Here is a 14,744-nt window from a genome sequence, read left to right as displayed (position 1 = left end):
AGTCATCCATTCATTCGTTTGAAGATGGAGAACGGAGTATTGTGGGAAATCACATTTCAAAGTGGCACGGCATCTTCATCATCAACAAACCTTTAATCACACCTTCTGTTGTGGCGTGAACCTTGCGAATGAATTGTTTGCAAAGGATAATGTACTTTCTTTATGTTTCCTATACATTTTTGGACCGTACATACTGTTTTCATTCTCTTCACACACATTTGTATGACCTTAATTGTGTATATGCGAGAGGCAAAACAGCTTCAGATAACTACATTTGCTACTACCTTAAATAATGTTGATGTTAAAACACTTTGTCCATGTGGCTGACTTCTGATGTGTTTTTTTTTTCTTCTCCAGAGATGTATCAGTTCACGGTGTCAGAGGGGGCGGCCGTGGGTACTCCGGTGGGTCATGTGATGGCCACGGACGCAGACATGGGCGAGAACACCGACATGGCCTACCTGATCAAAGAGGGAGGAGATCTGTTCAAAGTCACCACCAACGTAGAGACGCAGGAGGCCATGGTCTCCATCAAGAAGGTGTGTGTGTTTGGCGTGTGTGTTTTCACCCGGGAAGTTTGTTAGTATTAATGCAGTTCAGGCAACGTAAATACTATGGTAGCTGAGTGGCCACACTGCAAAAAGTAATGAACTAGATCAGTATAAACATCTCAATTTGAGCATAATAATCCAAATTTTAGTTGTTTTGACTAGGTAAGAAGTTGTTGGGCATTTGTCCTAGATTATTTCACTTGTTCTGAGATGTTTCTGACTCGTTTCAATACATTTCGTCCTTATTTCAGGTAATTTTCTTTGCCAATGGGGTAAGAAAATTTGTCTTATCTCATTGGCAATTTTACTGTCTTATTTCAAATTCAAGCGAGATTTACCTTAGAACTGGTCTGAAATGTCCTCAAACAAGTAAAGTAAACTAGGTCCGATCAGAAAAAGTGTCTAAATGAGTGAAAACCGACAAAAACAGGATGCATTTCCTCAATTCAAGTCATTTAAGCCAATGCTTGATATTTACTTTTTGCAGTGCAGGACTCTTTGTCTAAAAAACAGACAATAGACTTAGCGGCTGTTGAGGGGCGCACTGGGAAATCTTCCAGCACCAGAGGTAGCGCATTAAAGCAGAATTAACTAACTTGTTTACCTTAATAAACCCTTCATAGTCCCACTGGGGGTTATACAAGTGTTAATGGAATGATTGGGGTCTCTGGCCAGAAAACCACAATTGCAACTTCCCTGCCTCGGGGTCGGAGCGCCAATACACACTAATGGAGTCACGAACAAGAAGCTAACAGGCTATAGGGCAAAGCTAACTGCGGGCTAGCGCCACTTAAACAGTAATTATAGCAACGTTTGAGTGAGAAAAAAAATGTCTCCATTGTGTAATTGGATGTACAATATCCCTCCCTCCCTTTGTCTTTTCTGTCAGTGTAGTATTTTCTCTCACGGACAATTAATGAGTAAAAAAACGCTACAACACCTGCAGTGGTGCTTATGGCCTCTAGGGGCATGAGTTACTTAGTACTGCTTTAAGTGGGCTGTACATGGGTTGGACGCAAAAATATTTTTCCTAGGATAGTTGGTAGATCAACCAGTCACACGTCATTTGAGTGAAACGTCATTCATATATCAACCAATCAGCTTAACCCTGACCCTGCCCGAGCCACTAACCTTAAGGATATTGGGCTTGTGCCTCATCTTCATACGTCTCTGATTGGATGATATCCACCGTTTACCAACTATACTAGGAAAAAATATTGTTGCAGGCTGGACAGAACCCATGGCCAATGGCAACGTTATGTAGAACAAGCTCTTTACACAGGGGAGGGGAGTGGGGGTGAACATGTGCTTTTGTTTGGATAGCGTTTTAGCCGTGTGCAGACCCGTGCCACAGCAGCATCGGCGGTATCCGACACGTACAGTGTTTGACTCCCGGTGGGATAAATAAAGTTTTTGTTTAACCTGTGAGAACTTATGCTAAAGGAAGAACACGAGGCAGCGCAAAGTAAACAAGGAAAAGAATGTGAGGCTGAAAAAAGTGCTACAAAAGTGCTCAGTGCGACCCGCAATAAACCTCACTTCTTTTTTTATAAAGTTTATATTTATAAGCGACACCCTCTTGCTAGTGGCGCAGTCACATAGCACAACAGCTGCGCACATGCCAGGAGGAAGATCCAATGGCCGCTGGCTGCTCTGCTTTGTGACGACGACACTGGAGGCCGCCATTGCTGTAGTACCTCCATATAGTCGCTAGTTCCCCATTGGAATGCATTGGATTTTAGACACTTTAGAGCCTGTTGCCTAATTTTCTTAAATTTTCTACAGCTAGATATTCCTCCTGTGATAACGCTGGGTTAGTTACTATTAAAGTGACCAGGCTGGTTTTCGTAAGATTTTTTTTTAGAAATCTCATACTTAATGAGGGCCGGACTGTTGCATTGGAGCTGCACAAACTACACGTCACGCAAGGGCCGAGTCTACAGTGAAGATCCCGCCCTTATGCCCTTTTTAGGAACACGCTTCCTCAGAGCTGGGGAGGGGGAGTCTGTAAATCCGCCATGATTTCCCCCTTGAACGTACAGTGGGGAAAAAAAGTATTTGGCCAAAATCCAATACAATGTCAATGTGAAACTGACCAAATACTTTTTTTCCCCACTGTAGTTATTTTGTCAAACGGGGAGGAGTGAGTAATGACGGTCTATTGATAATATGTCTATGGGAAGATCTGGCCCAACTTTTTTATGACATGGATGTGAAAAATGAAGGAAAATAAGAAAATGAAAACACAGTAATGTATAAGGCATTTGCAAACACTGGAGCAAATGTTGTTCTCGCCAAAGTTTTTCTGACCAAAATACTCAAACAAGATTTTCATCTCTGAGGACGCTCGCACTTTTCTGGCATCTGTCATCGGCATCAACAATTCTCTGACACAAATCAATAAGTGCTTGTTCTACTTCAGACAATATTCATCTTGCAAAAATCCATATTTTCCGTAACATCTTTGCATGAGACAGAGTGGGCACCGGTGTAGTGTTGATTGGCTCTTGATCACCGCGTGTCATCGTTTGACAGGGGCTGTCAATGGCGCAATAAAAATGCCGTGCCGGTTCAGCTGCCTGTCACACTGCAGACCTGCCTTACCCAGAGAGGTGGCAACAAGATTAGCATATGCCACAAACAACAACAGCAGAAAATGATCAGTTCTAAACAGGATTACTGGGACGTTTTAAGGCTTATAGACAAAGGGTCTAGACACGCAATTAAGCAGATCTCGTAACTATGACGTGTACATTTGCAATGAAACAAGTAGAGCTGATGGTCGAACAGACAACCTTGTGCCGCAAGTTCAATGAAGAAAAAGTAAAGAAAAGTAATTGTGAAGGGTTTGAAAAGCAGAAGGTTATGTGGAGGGTTACTTGTTTTCATAACTGCAGTCTTTGTCAGACAGTGCAGAATCCTTGTCACACTAAACTTTCATTGATGCATGGTTTTCAAAGACATTTCCAAAACTTAAAGAGTCTCGTCAATACAGCCTGTTTTACCACAGAAAGGTTCAATGTAACTGCATCTCTATCAAAAGCACCCTGTACAAAACAGCAAAGTTGAAACAAAGTGTGACAGCTTTTAAAGATAAGATAAGATAAGATAATCCTTTATTGAACTCACAAAGGAGAAATTCACTTGTTACAGTCGGCGTTCAAGAAGATCACTCAGAGTTAATAAAGTGCAGCTGATACAGAGATTATTTCACATGTTACTTCACAGTCTTATTGTACAGTCTGACAGCAGTAGGGATGAAGGCTTTGTGGTAGCGCTCCGTCCTGCACTGAGGGTGTCTCAGTCTGCCACTGAGAGAGCTGCTCAGCTCTTCTACAGTCCCGTGCAGTGGGTGGGAGGTGTTGTCCATGATGGAGGTGAGCTTGGCTAACACCCTCCTGTCCCTCACCTCCTCCACAGAGTCCAGGCGGCAGCCCAGGACGGAGCTGGCCCTCCTGACCAGCTTGTTCAGTCTGTTCTTGTCCCGCTCTGTGCTGCCCGGGGCCCAGCACATGGCAGCGTAGTGGAGAGCAGAGGCTCCCACTGAGTCATAAAAAAGTCCTGAGCAGAGGCCTGCTCACTCCGAAGGACCTCAGTCTCCTCAGAAGGTGAAGGCGACTTTGGCCCTTCTTGTACAGGGCGTTGGTGTTGTGGGACCAGTCCAGTTTATTGTTGAGGTGAACACCCGGTACTTGAAACTGTCCACCTCCTCAATGTCCTCCCCCTGGATGTTCAGCGGTGTGTGCGGTAGTGGCTTCCTCGTGAAGTCGATCACCATCTCCTTCGTCTTACTGATGTTCAAGTAAAACAAACAGAAAAACAATCTAGAGTAGATTAGTTAAAGCAATTAATAACACAAAACAAAACAATCCTTCACGGGTTCAGATGTAATTTTTAGTTGTGATACTTTGAACATATTGACAAATTGTTTTACTGAATATTGAGATTTCTTGCTTATTAAGAATTATAAAAACAGAAAAACTAAATCCATTTAACAGAGCAAAATCTGTCTCCTTTTCAATCCACCGATTTAACTGTTTTAGAGCATTGTTGAAATTGAATCGGTTCACACAAAGCCTTTTTTTATGATTATGCAACCTTTGTTGTAACTGAATGAGCACTTAACTCATTTCAAGATGAGGTAAAATGGCCGCTCATTAATCTCATGTGCATTTTTAGCAAAAGGTAAAAAGCCTGATCTAACTTGACATGCGTAACTTTTCTAATACTCCTTTTAATCTGTTCTGGTTCAATGTCGATTATTTCTTTGGCAATGTTTCATTCAGTCGTGGTCAAAATGTTCTGTTCCACTAACTTCTACAGGATTGGCCTCATTATATTTTTAAAGTCAATTCGACCTCACTGTATTAGTGTTCATTTGGAAACACTTTTTTTTTTCTTTTTTTCCATAGTCTGCTGCCTGTTTAATTCAGTTTGAATCTATATTACATCCATGTAATCAAGCACACACGTTGCAAATGTTCTGATCATTTTAGAACTCAAATTGCCTTCATTACATTACATCTTGCTAGCAGCCAGTAGTTGGTGTTATGTGACCTGTTTTCTCATGCATGTAAGTGTTAAAACATGAATCACAAATACTTACGGCGTAACAGAGTTTATGAAGGTACAAAAAAACCTATCAACTTTGAATTTCTTTTTTCAGCCCTTGGATTTCGAGACCAAGCGGACGCACAATGTTGTCGTGGAGGCAGTGAACAAGCACGTGGACCCGCGGTTTGTCGACCTGGGCTCCTTCAGGGACCAGACCATAGTGCGAGTGAGCGTGACGGACGTGGACGAGCCGCCCCTCTTCCGGCCAGCAGAGGGCACTGTGCTGGAGGTGCAGGAGGACGCCAAAGTGGGCGCGCTGGTGGGCGTGGTCAGCGCAAGGGACCCGGATGTGAAGAACAAGCCTGTCAGGTATGGACAACAAAAGCTCATCACAGGGAATGTAAAGATGTATCTGTTTGCAAAATGGTACCACATGCAAAATGTATATTCTACAAATATTAGGATATATGTAGTAGAAATTGATTGTTGCTGTAAAATTACTTAGAATTGACCTTTCGCCGAGCCCCGCCCCCCTTAGTTACTGTTGACAAACAAATGGTGAAATATGATCAGCGCCACAGATTGCCATGAGTGTCAGTGACCTTTTTTGGAGCAATACTGCCACGATGTCCTTCAGATCGAGGCAAAAGGTGGTTACAGTCTGCAGTGGAGGGATATATTCAAGATATTAAACTATCCCACGAAGGATAAAGGACTATTGGCACTACAGCAAACAGACAGGTCTCCAGCAAAATCCAAGAAACCACATGATCTCTTCGTTAAATGGAACAGCACAGCCTTGTGGACCAGTCGTGCTCTTGCACTGCCCAGTAAGCACCTTTTTTTAAATTTTGTATTTCTAAAAATAGGAACATTTCTCCGGTGCGCTAAAGTTAGCTAACGCTAGCTAAATCTACAGGTCCGTGACAAAATACACAGTACTTTTTATCATAAAGGGAGACAAAAACACATGAGACTGTAGGCTAAGTTCACCGCCGCAGTTAAAGTTACAGCTCCAGGCCAGTTTGTGGAACGTTATGTGACTGTTAGATGTTGGCCTGCTAATGTGTTAGCCTGGCGACCATAGCCTTACCTTAGAGTAGATGTATACTTGTTTATTTTGGAGACGGTTAGCTGGGTGTAGGCCGTCCACATTGTATGATCCATTGTAGGCAGTGTTCAGGTCGTGTTTTCGGCTTTGTGAAGGAAAATAACTCCACTCACCCCCCAGACACACTCTTGTGGTACCTAGTGTCCGATTTACATCCTCCATATAGGCAGATGCTTCAGCATTTTGCTTCTTCTTCTTTGTCTGGTGGGTTTTTGGTGGTTAGCAGTAAAATAAAAAGTGTGCATCTGCTCAGTGCTCATTGCTGGTATGTCCCATTGTTTTGCATTGGAGGCCTGTGGCATGACGGACCTAGATTCATAGTAACGTTTGCTCAGATGTCTGATTGGACAATTACCGTTTGGGCCGTGGTTTTGCGAAAGGTCAATTGTGCGGAGGAATGACTTTCATTGTGAAGTACATAAATCGTTCAAACAAAGGGTGCTTCTGTGATGAAACTGCTCTCATAATAAATAATCAATGGTTTTTAAAGCCCAAATTTCATGTCAAAGTCATATCAAAGCCCACTCTAAAAACACAGCATGGGATTATAAAGCCGCAAATGACATTTCTCCCCTTGTCCCTGTTTGTGATAAAACAAATATCATGTGTTAATCTTGCACTGACTTCAGCAGTGCCGTGTCCTCAGAAGAGCTACTGCGGTGTGAGAGGGGAATGTAGATAAGAGCTGCTGGTCTCCCTGACCGAGTGTACTCCGACACACGCCGCCCGCTGCAAATTACCCCCATTAAAAATGCATGAGGCTCACAGCTGCAGGTGTAATAAAGTACAGCACCGTGGCAGCGCTGTCGCTCACTGTTTGAGCAGCCTGCAGCCCCGAGCGTCAGGCAGGGGAATGTGGACATGTGTGTTAATGGTTCAATGGAAGAACAGGACAGAAGCGATGAAAGATGGATTTGCACCAAAACCTTCTACTTTTTATTTCTTTGCTGTAGTTTTACTCGTTAGTCCAACTTTTGGTCCTCACCAAAGAAAAGTCTGCAAAGCGGAATTTGACAGTACAGTCACAATCTTTATTTTAGCCCAAAGTCTAAGGAAGTGGAGCATTAAACTTCAGCAACTAGCAGATTACGACACTAATGGCTGATGGTACTTTTGATGACTCCAGGAAGAGATATGAGCCCTACAACTGCGACTGCCATTAATTGCAAGAATAAAAACATCATCATCCACAAATATCATAAAGTTCAGTCATATACATTTTATTCACGATATTCAGCAGATGGAAGCATACGCGCTGCCGTGAAGCGATTTGCAGTATTTGAAGGGCTCACCCAGCTAAGACCGATATTTGGCAGCCATTTTGATGCACTTGTCAAAAATATTCCCTTGGACAGAGAAAGTGAGATGAAGAGATTTTTTGTCACTTCTAAAGGACACGTTCACTCGCTCCACTCAGATGTGGATAGCTGTACCATCTGCGCCACAAACAAGGTAATATTTTGTCTCGCAGCGGCAATGTTTTAGAACGGGAAATTAAACAGGGAAGCAACAGCGCACGCCGTTTATCTGCGAAAAATTGTTAAGGGACTGCAAAATCCCAACTCACAATATAGTGTCCCGGATACAAACTGACACACACAGAACCTGGGAATGTGACAATAAATAATGGCTTAACATAGATTTTGTCGGCATGAAGTTTAAACAGGGCTGGACCTGGGCATAGGGGACCCAGGCAGCCGCATAGGGCTCCATCTGCCGGAGGGGGCACCAAATTACGCTTACTTTTTGTAAACCAATGAGGTCCATTTACAAGCTCGCCGACTTTAACAGATATAACTTTGGAAGGGAAACTGATAGAAATTTGCTGTTTGTGTCGTAACATAGATATTTCAAGCATTAAAACGAGCCCTTCCTGATCTGGCTGTGCCTCCGGGGGCCTGTGTAACATCTCTGTGAAGATTTATTTATATTAACATCAGAAGGGGAGGCACAACCAATAAAGCTTGTATGCACGTTTATGTTTCGATTTAAAAAGTAATAATAACATAACAAAACTAAACTATTCCATTTCCAAAGTGGGTGCCAATTGTGGAATAATGATGAATGGTATCATTTCTAACTGCACAATAGTAGTTTGATTTGATTTATTTCAAGTATAGCCCCGTTGAGATGAACCATCTCTTTATCAAGGGGGTCCTGAACACAAAATAACAATCACACAGTCTTGCTCTGTCCATTCTCACCTTCTCTATAGATTTCCTATAGATACAATATTAACAATAGGTACAAAGAAAAAAGAAAAGAAACAAATGAAAGAGGAAGAAAAACAAAACAAAAAAAGGTTACAATATTGTTTGGATATTAGGAAAATGCTCGTAATGTTGACATTGACATTTTAAATTACTGTACGAGGATGTTTTGAATATATTTAAAGATGTAGTCAAATGGAGCTTTACAGCGAAAGGCTGTCTTTCTCCTTCTTTACATATGGCACTCGATAAAACAGATGATCCAAATTTCTAAGTGTTGTGTTAAATATGTTGGATAATCATATCGAATGCATTTATAGATCAAAATAATCCAGTGGAGCCATCTTCTGTCTTTGGGTTGTAGCCAGTCAAGTGCGTTATACATAGTACAGTGATGAGTCAAATAATTACATCGAAGCACAAATCTGCAGAGCGAGTTTGTGAGTGTGGTCATTGGTTTAAGGACAGCATCTGTGGTGTTTTGGTAAACAATGTCTCCATAGTCTATTATTGGTAGTATGAGTTGCTGAGCTATTCTTTTCCTGATAACGAGGGTAAAACAGTTGATGGATCTATATAGTTGACCAAGACAAGTATTTACTTTGTTAGTTATATATTCAATCTGGGGTTTAAATGTTTGTTCTTGAATCAGGAGGCAATGCTTGTACCAGAAAAAAGAGTTGGAGTATAATGTAATAGGGGGTGGGTGTGGGAGGGCCAAGGAACCTAGTAATCAAAGGAGGGGCATTTATAAGATCGAGACAGGGAGGAGCATCCGCGAGGCTCAAATCCATCAGTAAGAGCTTGGCAAAAAAGCTAGAAATCACTATCTCAACATACAAATCTATACATCACGGGGGGAAAAAAAGGCACTTTCAATTCGTCTTGTCTGACATAGGGCTCCACATGTACAATGAAATCAGAATTCAACAAGACACCGCACTTGATAACTGAAATTCTCCCCTGGGCTTTGAGCAGACGGATGAACAAAAGCATCTCTCAGATAAGAGGTAGCGCTGTAGCCCCTTTGGGATCCCCCATGTTAGCCTCTCAGTGTTTGCACAATAGGCAGTGAGATACATGGGAAAGCTCAGCTCATCCCTCCCACTTTAGCATAGGCCCCTTGACAATATATCCACTGTGCGACGGTCTCACGAGGTCCGCTTTATTATTATAGACATTTAGAGATGATGATGCCCCAGGCGCCTTAATGGAGTGCATTGCTTTCAGGACAAAAAAAACATCTTCTTATTTTGCTAAGCTGTTTGTTTTAGTGCTCGGAGATAGAGCTAAGAGGAGTTCAAAGCTTCCAGCGCATTTGTGTTGTTGACAGCAACATGTAACCAAAATAAAAGGAACAGCGTTTTGAGCGAGCTTTCAGAGAATGAAATACACAGTTTTAATGTGACAGACGGTGGAGTCAATCGGCGTCAGTTTCAGATATTGTTATCTCTAGAATTAAGCTAGTTGTCACACTATTACTGTAACATGCAGCTCATCTGTTATGATTGGAGAGTTGTTAAGAATGCAAGAGAAAAAGTCCAAATCAACAGATATCTGAAGGCCACACGACTAGGGTTGCAAATGGTGGGAAAATTCTTGATAATTTTACGGAAATTTAGTGGAAACTTTCAATGAACTTTAGCTCGGAAATTTGGGGAATTTAAAAAAAAAAGAAAAACTGTCAAAATGCTTAAATAAACGTGATACTTTTACATTTTGTTGTTGTTGAATTAACAATTGGGGAACTATTAGCTACCCATTATTCTTTTAAACCATAAAACATGCTTTTGAGGGAACCATCAGAAAGGCTGAGGGCCATATCCTCATGTCAAAACATTTCATATCTTTCCTAAACCTAATTTCTGCTGAATACTCTTTCTAATGAGCGGTGGGACAAACGGCAAAGTTTTATATATTTTGTTTTACCACACTGTGATTGGTTAAAATCACCGGTCTCTGACTCAGATCCTGACATACGCAGACCAATTCACCTTATTCCAGCCATGAATTGTGCCCGCCCCTTTTCTCCTATCTGTTGGGACTGGAGAAGTGCATATAAAATCAGTTACTACACGAAAACAAAGGCAATTTTCGGCCGTGCAGAGAAAAGTTGCAGCGTTGACATGTTGGTGCAAATGAACATCGGACATTTTACACAAATCAATCTGTTAAACATCAGATTTAGATTTAGCGGCAAACATTTTCCCTCGTTCTCCGTTTAAATGAACGGGCTTCGCGCTCGACCGGAAGTGTCTGGGCAACGGAAGTGCCGAGACAAAGCAAAAAGAGGCAAAAGTGGGCGGTGCGGAATAAGGTGAATACTGTACGAGGAGTGGGCGGGGCCAGAGCCTGACGCAGAATAGACTTAAATTCTAGGCTTTCAAAACAATATAATATTGTATTTGTTTTGATTGTGATAAAACTGACATTTGTGAGAAAATAAATATGTTTTGCCCTCTAAACCCCCGCCTGAACTGAGCACTCGTGTTCAGCTTCACCCAAATCTAAAATCTACTCGACTAGAGCTTACAGCCTATAAGGCAGTGTAATGCCTTTTTTGAAAGCTAAGACCTTGCATTGCTTTTCGTGGCTTCTTTGTTCAGTTTTGGTCACTTTTTTGTGCATTTTCATTACTTTCTTTCTCATTGTATGTATTTGTTTTTTGCTCTTTTGCCGCTTCATTATCCTGTTTTTGTCATTTTTGTTGTGTTTTGATGCTTTTTCGTTGCTTTTTTGTGGCATTACTGTTGCTTTTGCAGCACCTTTTTGTCACTCTTTTATCCATTTTTTTGTTGTTTTTGTCACTTGTGTGTCACTCATTTTTTGTGGCTTTTTCATCACTTTCTAGTCATGTTTTCTGTCACTTTTTCCTTGTGTTATTGTTGCTTTTCCGGCACACTTTCGGCGCTATTTTGACTTTTTTTCTCAAGAAGCTTTAAGATAAATGTGCTCGATTGAGGTGTGGGTTAAGAGGTTGAAGCATATTTTTTTTTCAATCATGAACTAGCAAGATAGTAAAGCACTTTGCTCCGGTAGAAGTGGTGAAAGATGTTTTCAAACTCATCTCTGTGAAGAATTGTGTGGTTCGAAATGTGTTCGAAAATATTGCCAAGTGGTGGAGGCTCCGACCATTAAGGTGAGTCGGACCACATTTACAGTCTGAACTTTATAAATGCCCTCTTTTACTGTTCATAGACAAAAAAGTCAGGTCGGGCCTTTGAGAAATAAATCGTAAAATGGTCATCAAAAGCTCCCACCAAAAAGGTTTGATTCACTGGTTTAGTCTTTCCTTCACAAAAAAAACAACAAGAAAACAGATTACCCATTGCTTGAAATTAATAATCTGTTCATTTGTTCCTTAGTCAACTTGTTTTGTATAACTTCTGCTGAGATTGACCAGAGCCACCGTCTGCTAATTGGTCGACATAATGATCTCGAAGTATGGATTTGTAAACAATGTGCTCTGACTCTTGGCTATAAAACCTTTTTTTTTTAATTAACACTGATTGACGTTTTCGGTGACATTACAGCCTCATAAATTATTATTGTATGTCATGACCTGAACACCGCCGTTCTCTCCGCAGGTTTACCATTGATCGGACGACAGACCAGGAAATGATCTTTCACATCGATCCGGACACCGGCGCCATCACGCTGGGCAAGATCCTGGACCGGGAGACTGCGGGCTGGCACAACATCACAGTCAAGGCAGTGGAAGCAGGTACTGGTCGAGAAATAAACAACAAAACGAAACAGGAAATTGGCTGCGGTTACTGGACAAATTACTGCAGAATTTGAAGTCAGAGATACAACAATCACTACGTCTGTGTTTTTTGATGTTGAAATCACTGAAATGGTCTATACCAGGGTCCACATGTATCTTTGCTACTGTATGCTGTTTGCTATTTGATTAAACACAAGCTGGACTTGCATGAAGAGCTGAGGAACCTCCACTTCAATTTCTATTCAAGTCTAAAGGTAAACATTTGATCAGACCAGTAACTAGCAGCACAACTTAAAGCTGCAATATGCAACTTTTTATGTCAAAAAATAAGTTGATCATCCGGCGGCTTCTATGATGCTTCAGGGTGAATTTTATTTCAGTTTTTTTAGGGTTTCTGTTTGATTTCGGAATGGAATCTATGTAACCATGGATGCAGTTCAATCAGCAGTGGAGCGTCCTACAGGCCACCGGGACTATGCTACCTACCCCAAGCACCCACTTATTTTTTTTAAATACAAAGGTTGTATAGTGCACCTATACATTTCCAAATTTATAGAGCAGGGGTAGGTTTATAAGTGCTTTATTGTCATTGTACAACGAAATTGTGTTCAGGTGTTCGTCTTGGGCTTCTGGTTAATTGGTTTATTTGATTGGGACAGTGCATGTTTGTGAACAAGCCTCACAAGGCTTGGGCTAATTTCCATCCGTCGTCTCCCATGCGCACTCTCAAACACACTCTCATTCATCCTGGCCTACATGTTTTTAGTGGTAGGGGAAACCGGAGTACCCGGAGGAAACCTACGCAGACACAGGGAGAACATCCGAACTCCACACAGAAAGGCCTCGTCCAGGTGGGAATCGAACCCCGACTTACAAGCTGTGGCGCACGAGCACTAACCGTTGTGTTACCGTGCTGCCCAACACAGCAAGTTTGTGTTGTGTTGTGTTTTCTTCTCCCCAAAACACCAAGGGCCAAACCTTCCAATTGTAGCCAAAAGGTAAGAAATGTTTTCTCCAAATGCCAGTGTTTTGCCAGGAAATCATTAATATATTGACAATATTTTCCCACATTTTCAGCACTTGAACAGGTATTATGGGGCTCATTTACCGCGTTTGCGGCGTTTGCCCATGTGCAAAGCGAGAAGCACATGCCAAAGTGGGTCAGCTGCTGAGTCATTTATGCATAATTGATTCATGTAGAATTGTCTTATTTACATTTTAGATTTGAGGCCATAATAGTGTAATACATGCAACATCAAATGGTAAAACAAGAACAACATGCTGCCAACAAAATGCCTATTTTATTTTTCAGCTTGCACTCGCCATTTAGCACCTGCTATGATAAATCCCTCCTGTTCATCTCTTTTTTGTGCAATAATCTGTCTCAGAATCATCTTGGGCGCCTGAGGTTGTGTGCTGAAGGGCTGGTACCCCTGGTGTACCCCTGGTATTGAGTATGTTCTTAACATTGAGTGGTCAAGAGGCTCTGTCTGAGTCTAGAGTCAAACCTCAACCTTTGGGGGTCATTTACTAAGCATTTGCCCATGTGTAAAATGAGTAGCCCCTGCCTCTAACTACACCCCTGTTTGGCCCCATAGACCGAGCCGGTGCTGGCCCTTCTGGGGCCCTATGCAAAAATCCACACGGGGCCCTACAGTGCATCCCATGGATATTCGACGAAGAGCAAAGCCTTTTACGGTCAGAAACAGTTCCACTGTGCAGTAGTGCAGCTCAATTCAGGCCCTGCCCCCTGTCTGAGAAGCACTAACCACTAAGCCACTGTCAGACTGGGATTTAGGACTAGTCTATTTCCCAACTTTTTAAATGGTGAATGGCAAATGGTCATATTCTCTCACCTCTGGTTCCTGACCCACAGTTTGGGAATTGCTCATTTAAAACTAGCTGTAACCTGCACCTGACTTGCGGCAGCGGGGGCCCTACACAACCTCCATAGTTTGCCTATAGGAAAAAATGTCTGCCCTTGGAGGAGAGGAGGTGAGGCTAAATGCTCTCAGGTAAGAACTCTTATCAGTTTGCCAAAACGGTGGCCTGTTCCTTTAAGAGATGAGGGCTTTAAAATGTTTTATGTTAAATGCTGGGTAAACCATGGTGACTAAGGGATTTGGGAATCCTCTGGTTAGATTAAACAGTTTGAGAACCACTGCCCTAGGCCTTACGGGTCAATAAATCTAATCTATAGTCAAATTCTTTTAAGTTATTTTTAATTATAGTGTTATTCGTTTGCAGTCAATCCATATAACTCTTGGGAAGTTTGCATAAGCTCCAGCCGGATTCTGAAATAACGCTGTTCTAACTGCTTGATTAAGTTTGTCTGGAGGCCCTGCTCAGTGCACCAACCGTGTTATCTGTCCAACATTTGCAACTCCCACCAGGACACACGAGGGGTAGCAGGCAGACTCACACGTTCGGATCATTAGCAGGAGAAGATTTTGCCACATTCACAGCCGCACAGCACTTTCGGCTTTTAACAGAAACACTGCAAGACGCGGGAGGAGTGAGAAACCATGCAAAGAAGTGAATAGGCTGGGAATCAGAGTGTAGACAGATAAATAATAGGCTTTAGAAATGAT

General features: G+C 42.0%; 1 protein-coding gene and 1 long non-coding RNA gene across 2 annotated transcripts in view; one reads left to right on the top strand and one right to left on the bottom strand.

Annotated features, from left to right (window-relative positions):
- LOC306980134 overlaps positions 1 to 14,744 on the bottom strand; it is a 452,652-nt gene that overhangs the window by 157,068 nt on the left and 280,840 nt on the right. The window lies entirely within an intron of this gene.
- The window catches only part of cdh22 (cadherin 22), a 170,803-nt gene that overhangs the window by 65,738 nt on the left and 90,321 nt on the right, over positions 1 to 14,744 (top strand). Inside the window, exons 5-7 of the mRNA XM_079579254.1 lie at positions 358 to 539; positions 5,218 to 5,474; positions 12,014 to 12,150. Coding sequence (XP_079435380.1) covers positions 358 to 539; positions 5,218 to 5,474; positions 12,014 to 12,150 — 576 coding nt within the window. The remainder of the gene's footprint in view (positions 1 to 357; positions 540 to 5,217; positions 5,475 to 12,013; positions 12,151 to 14,744) is intronic.

Source organism: Gobius niger (genome assembly GCF_951799975.1).
Source record: "Gobius niger genome assembly, chromosome: 20".
NCBI lineage: Eukaryota > Metazoa > Chordata > Actinopteri > Gobiiformes > Gobiidae > Gobius > Gobius niger.
This window is presented reverse-complemented; position numbering and strand designations above follow the sequence as displayed.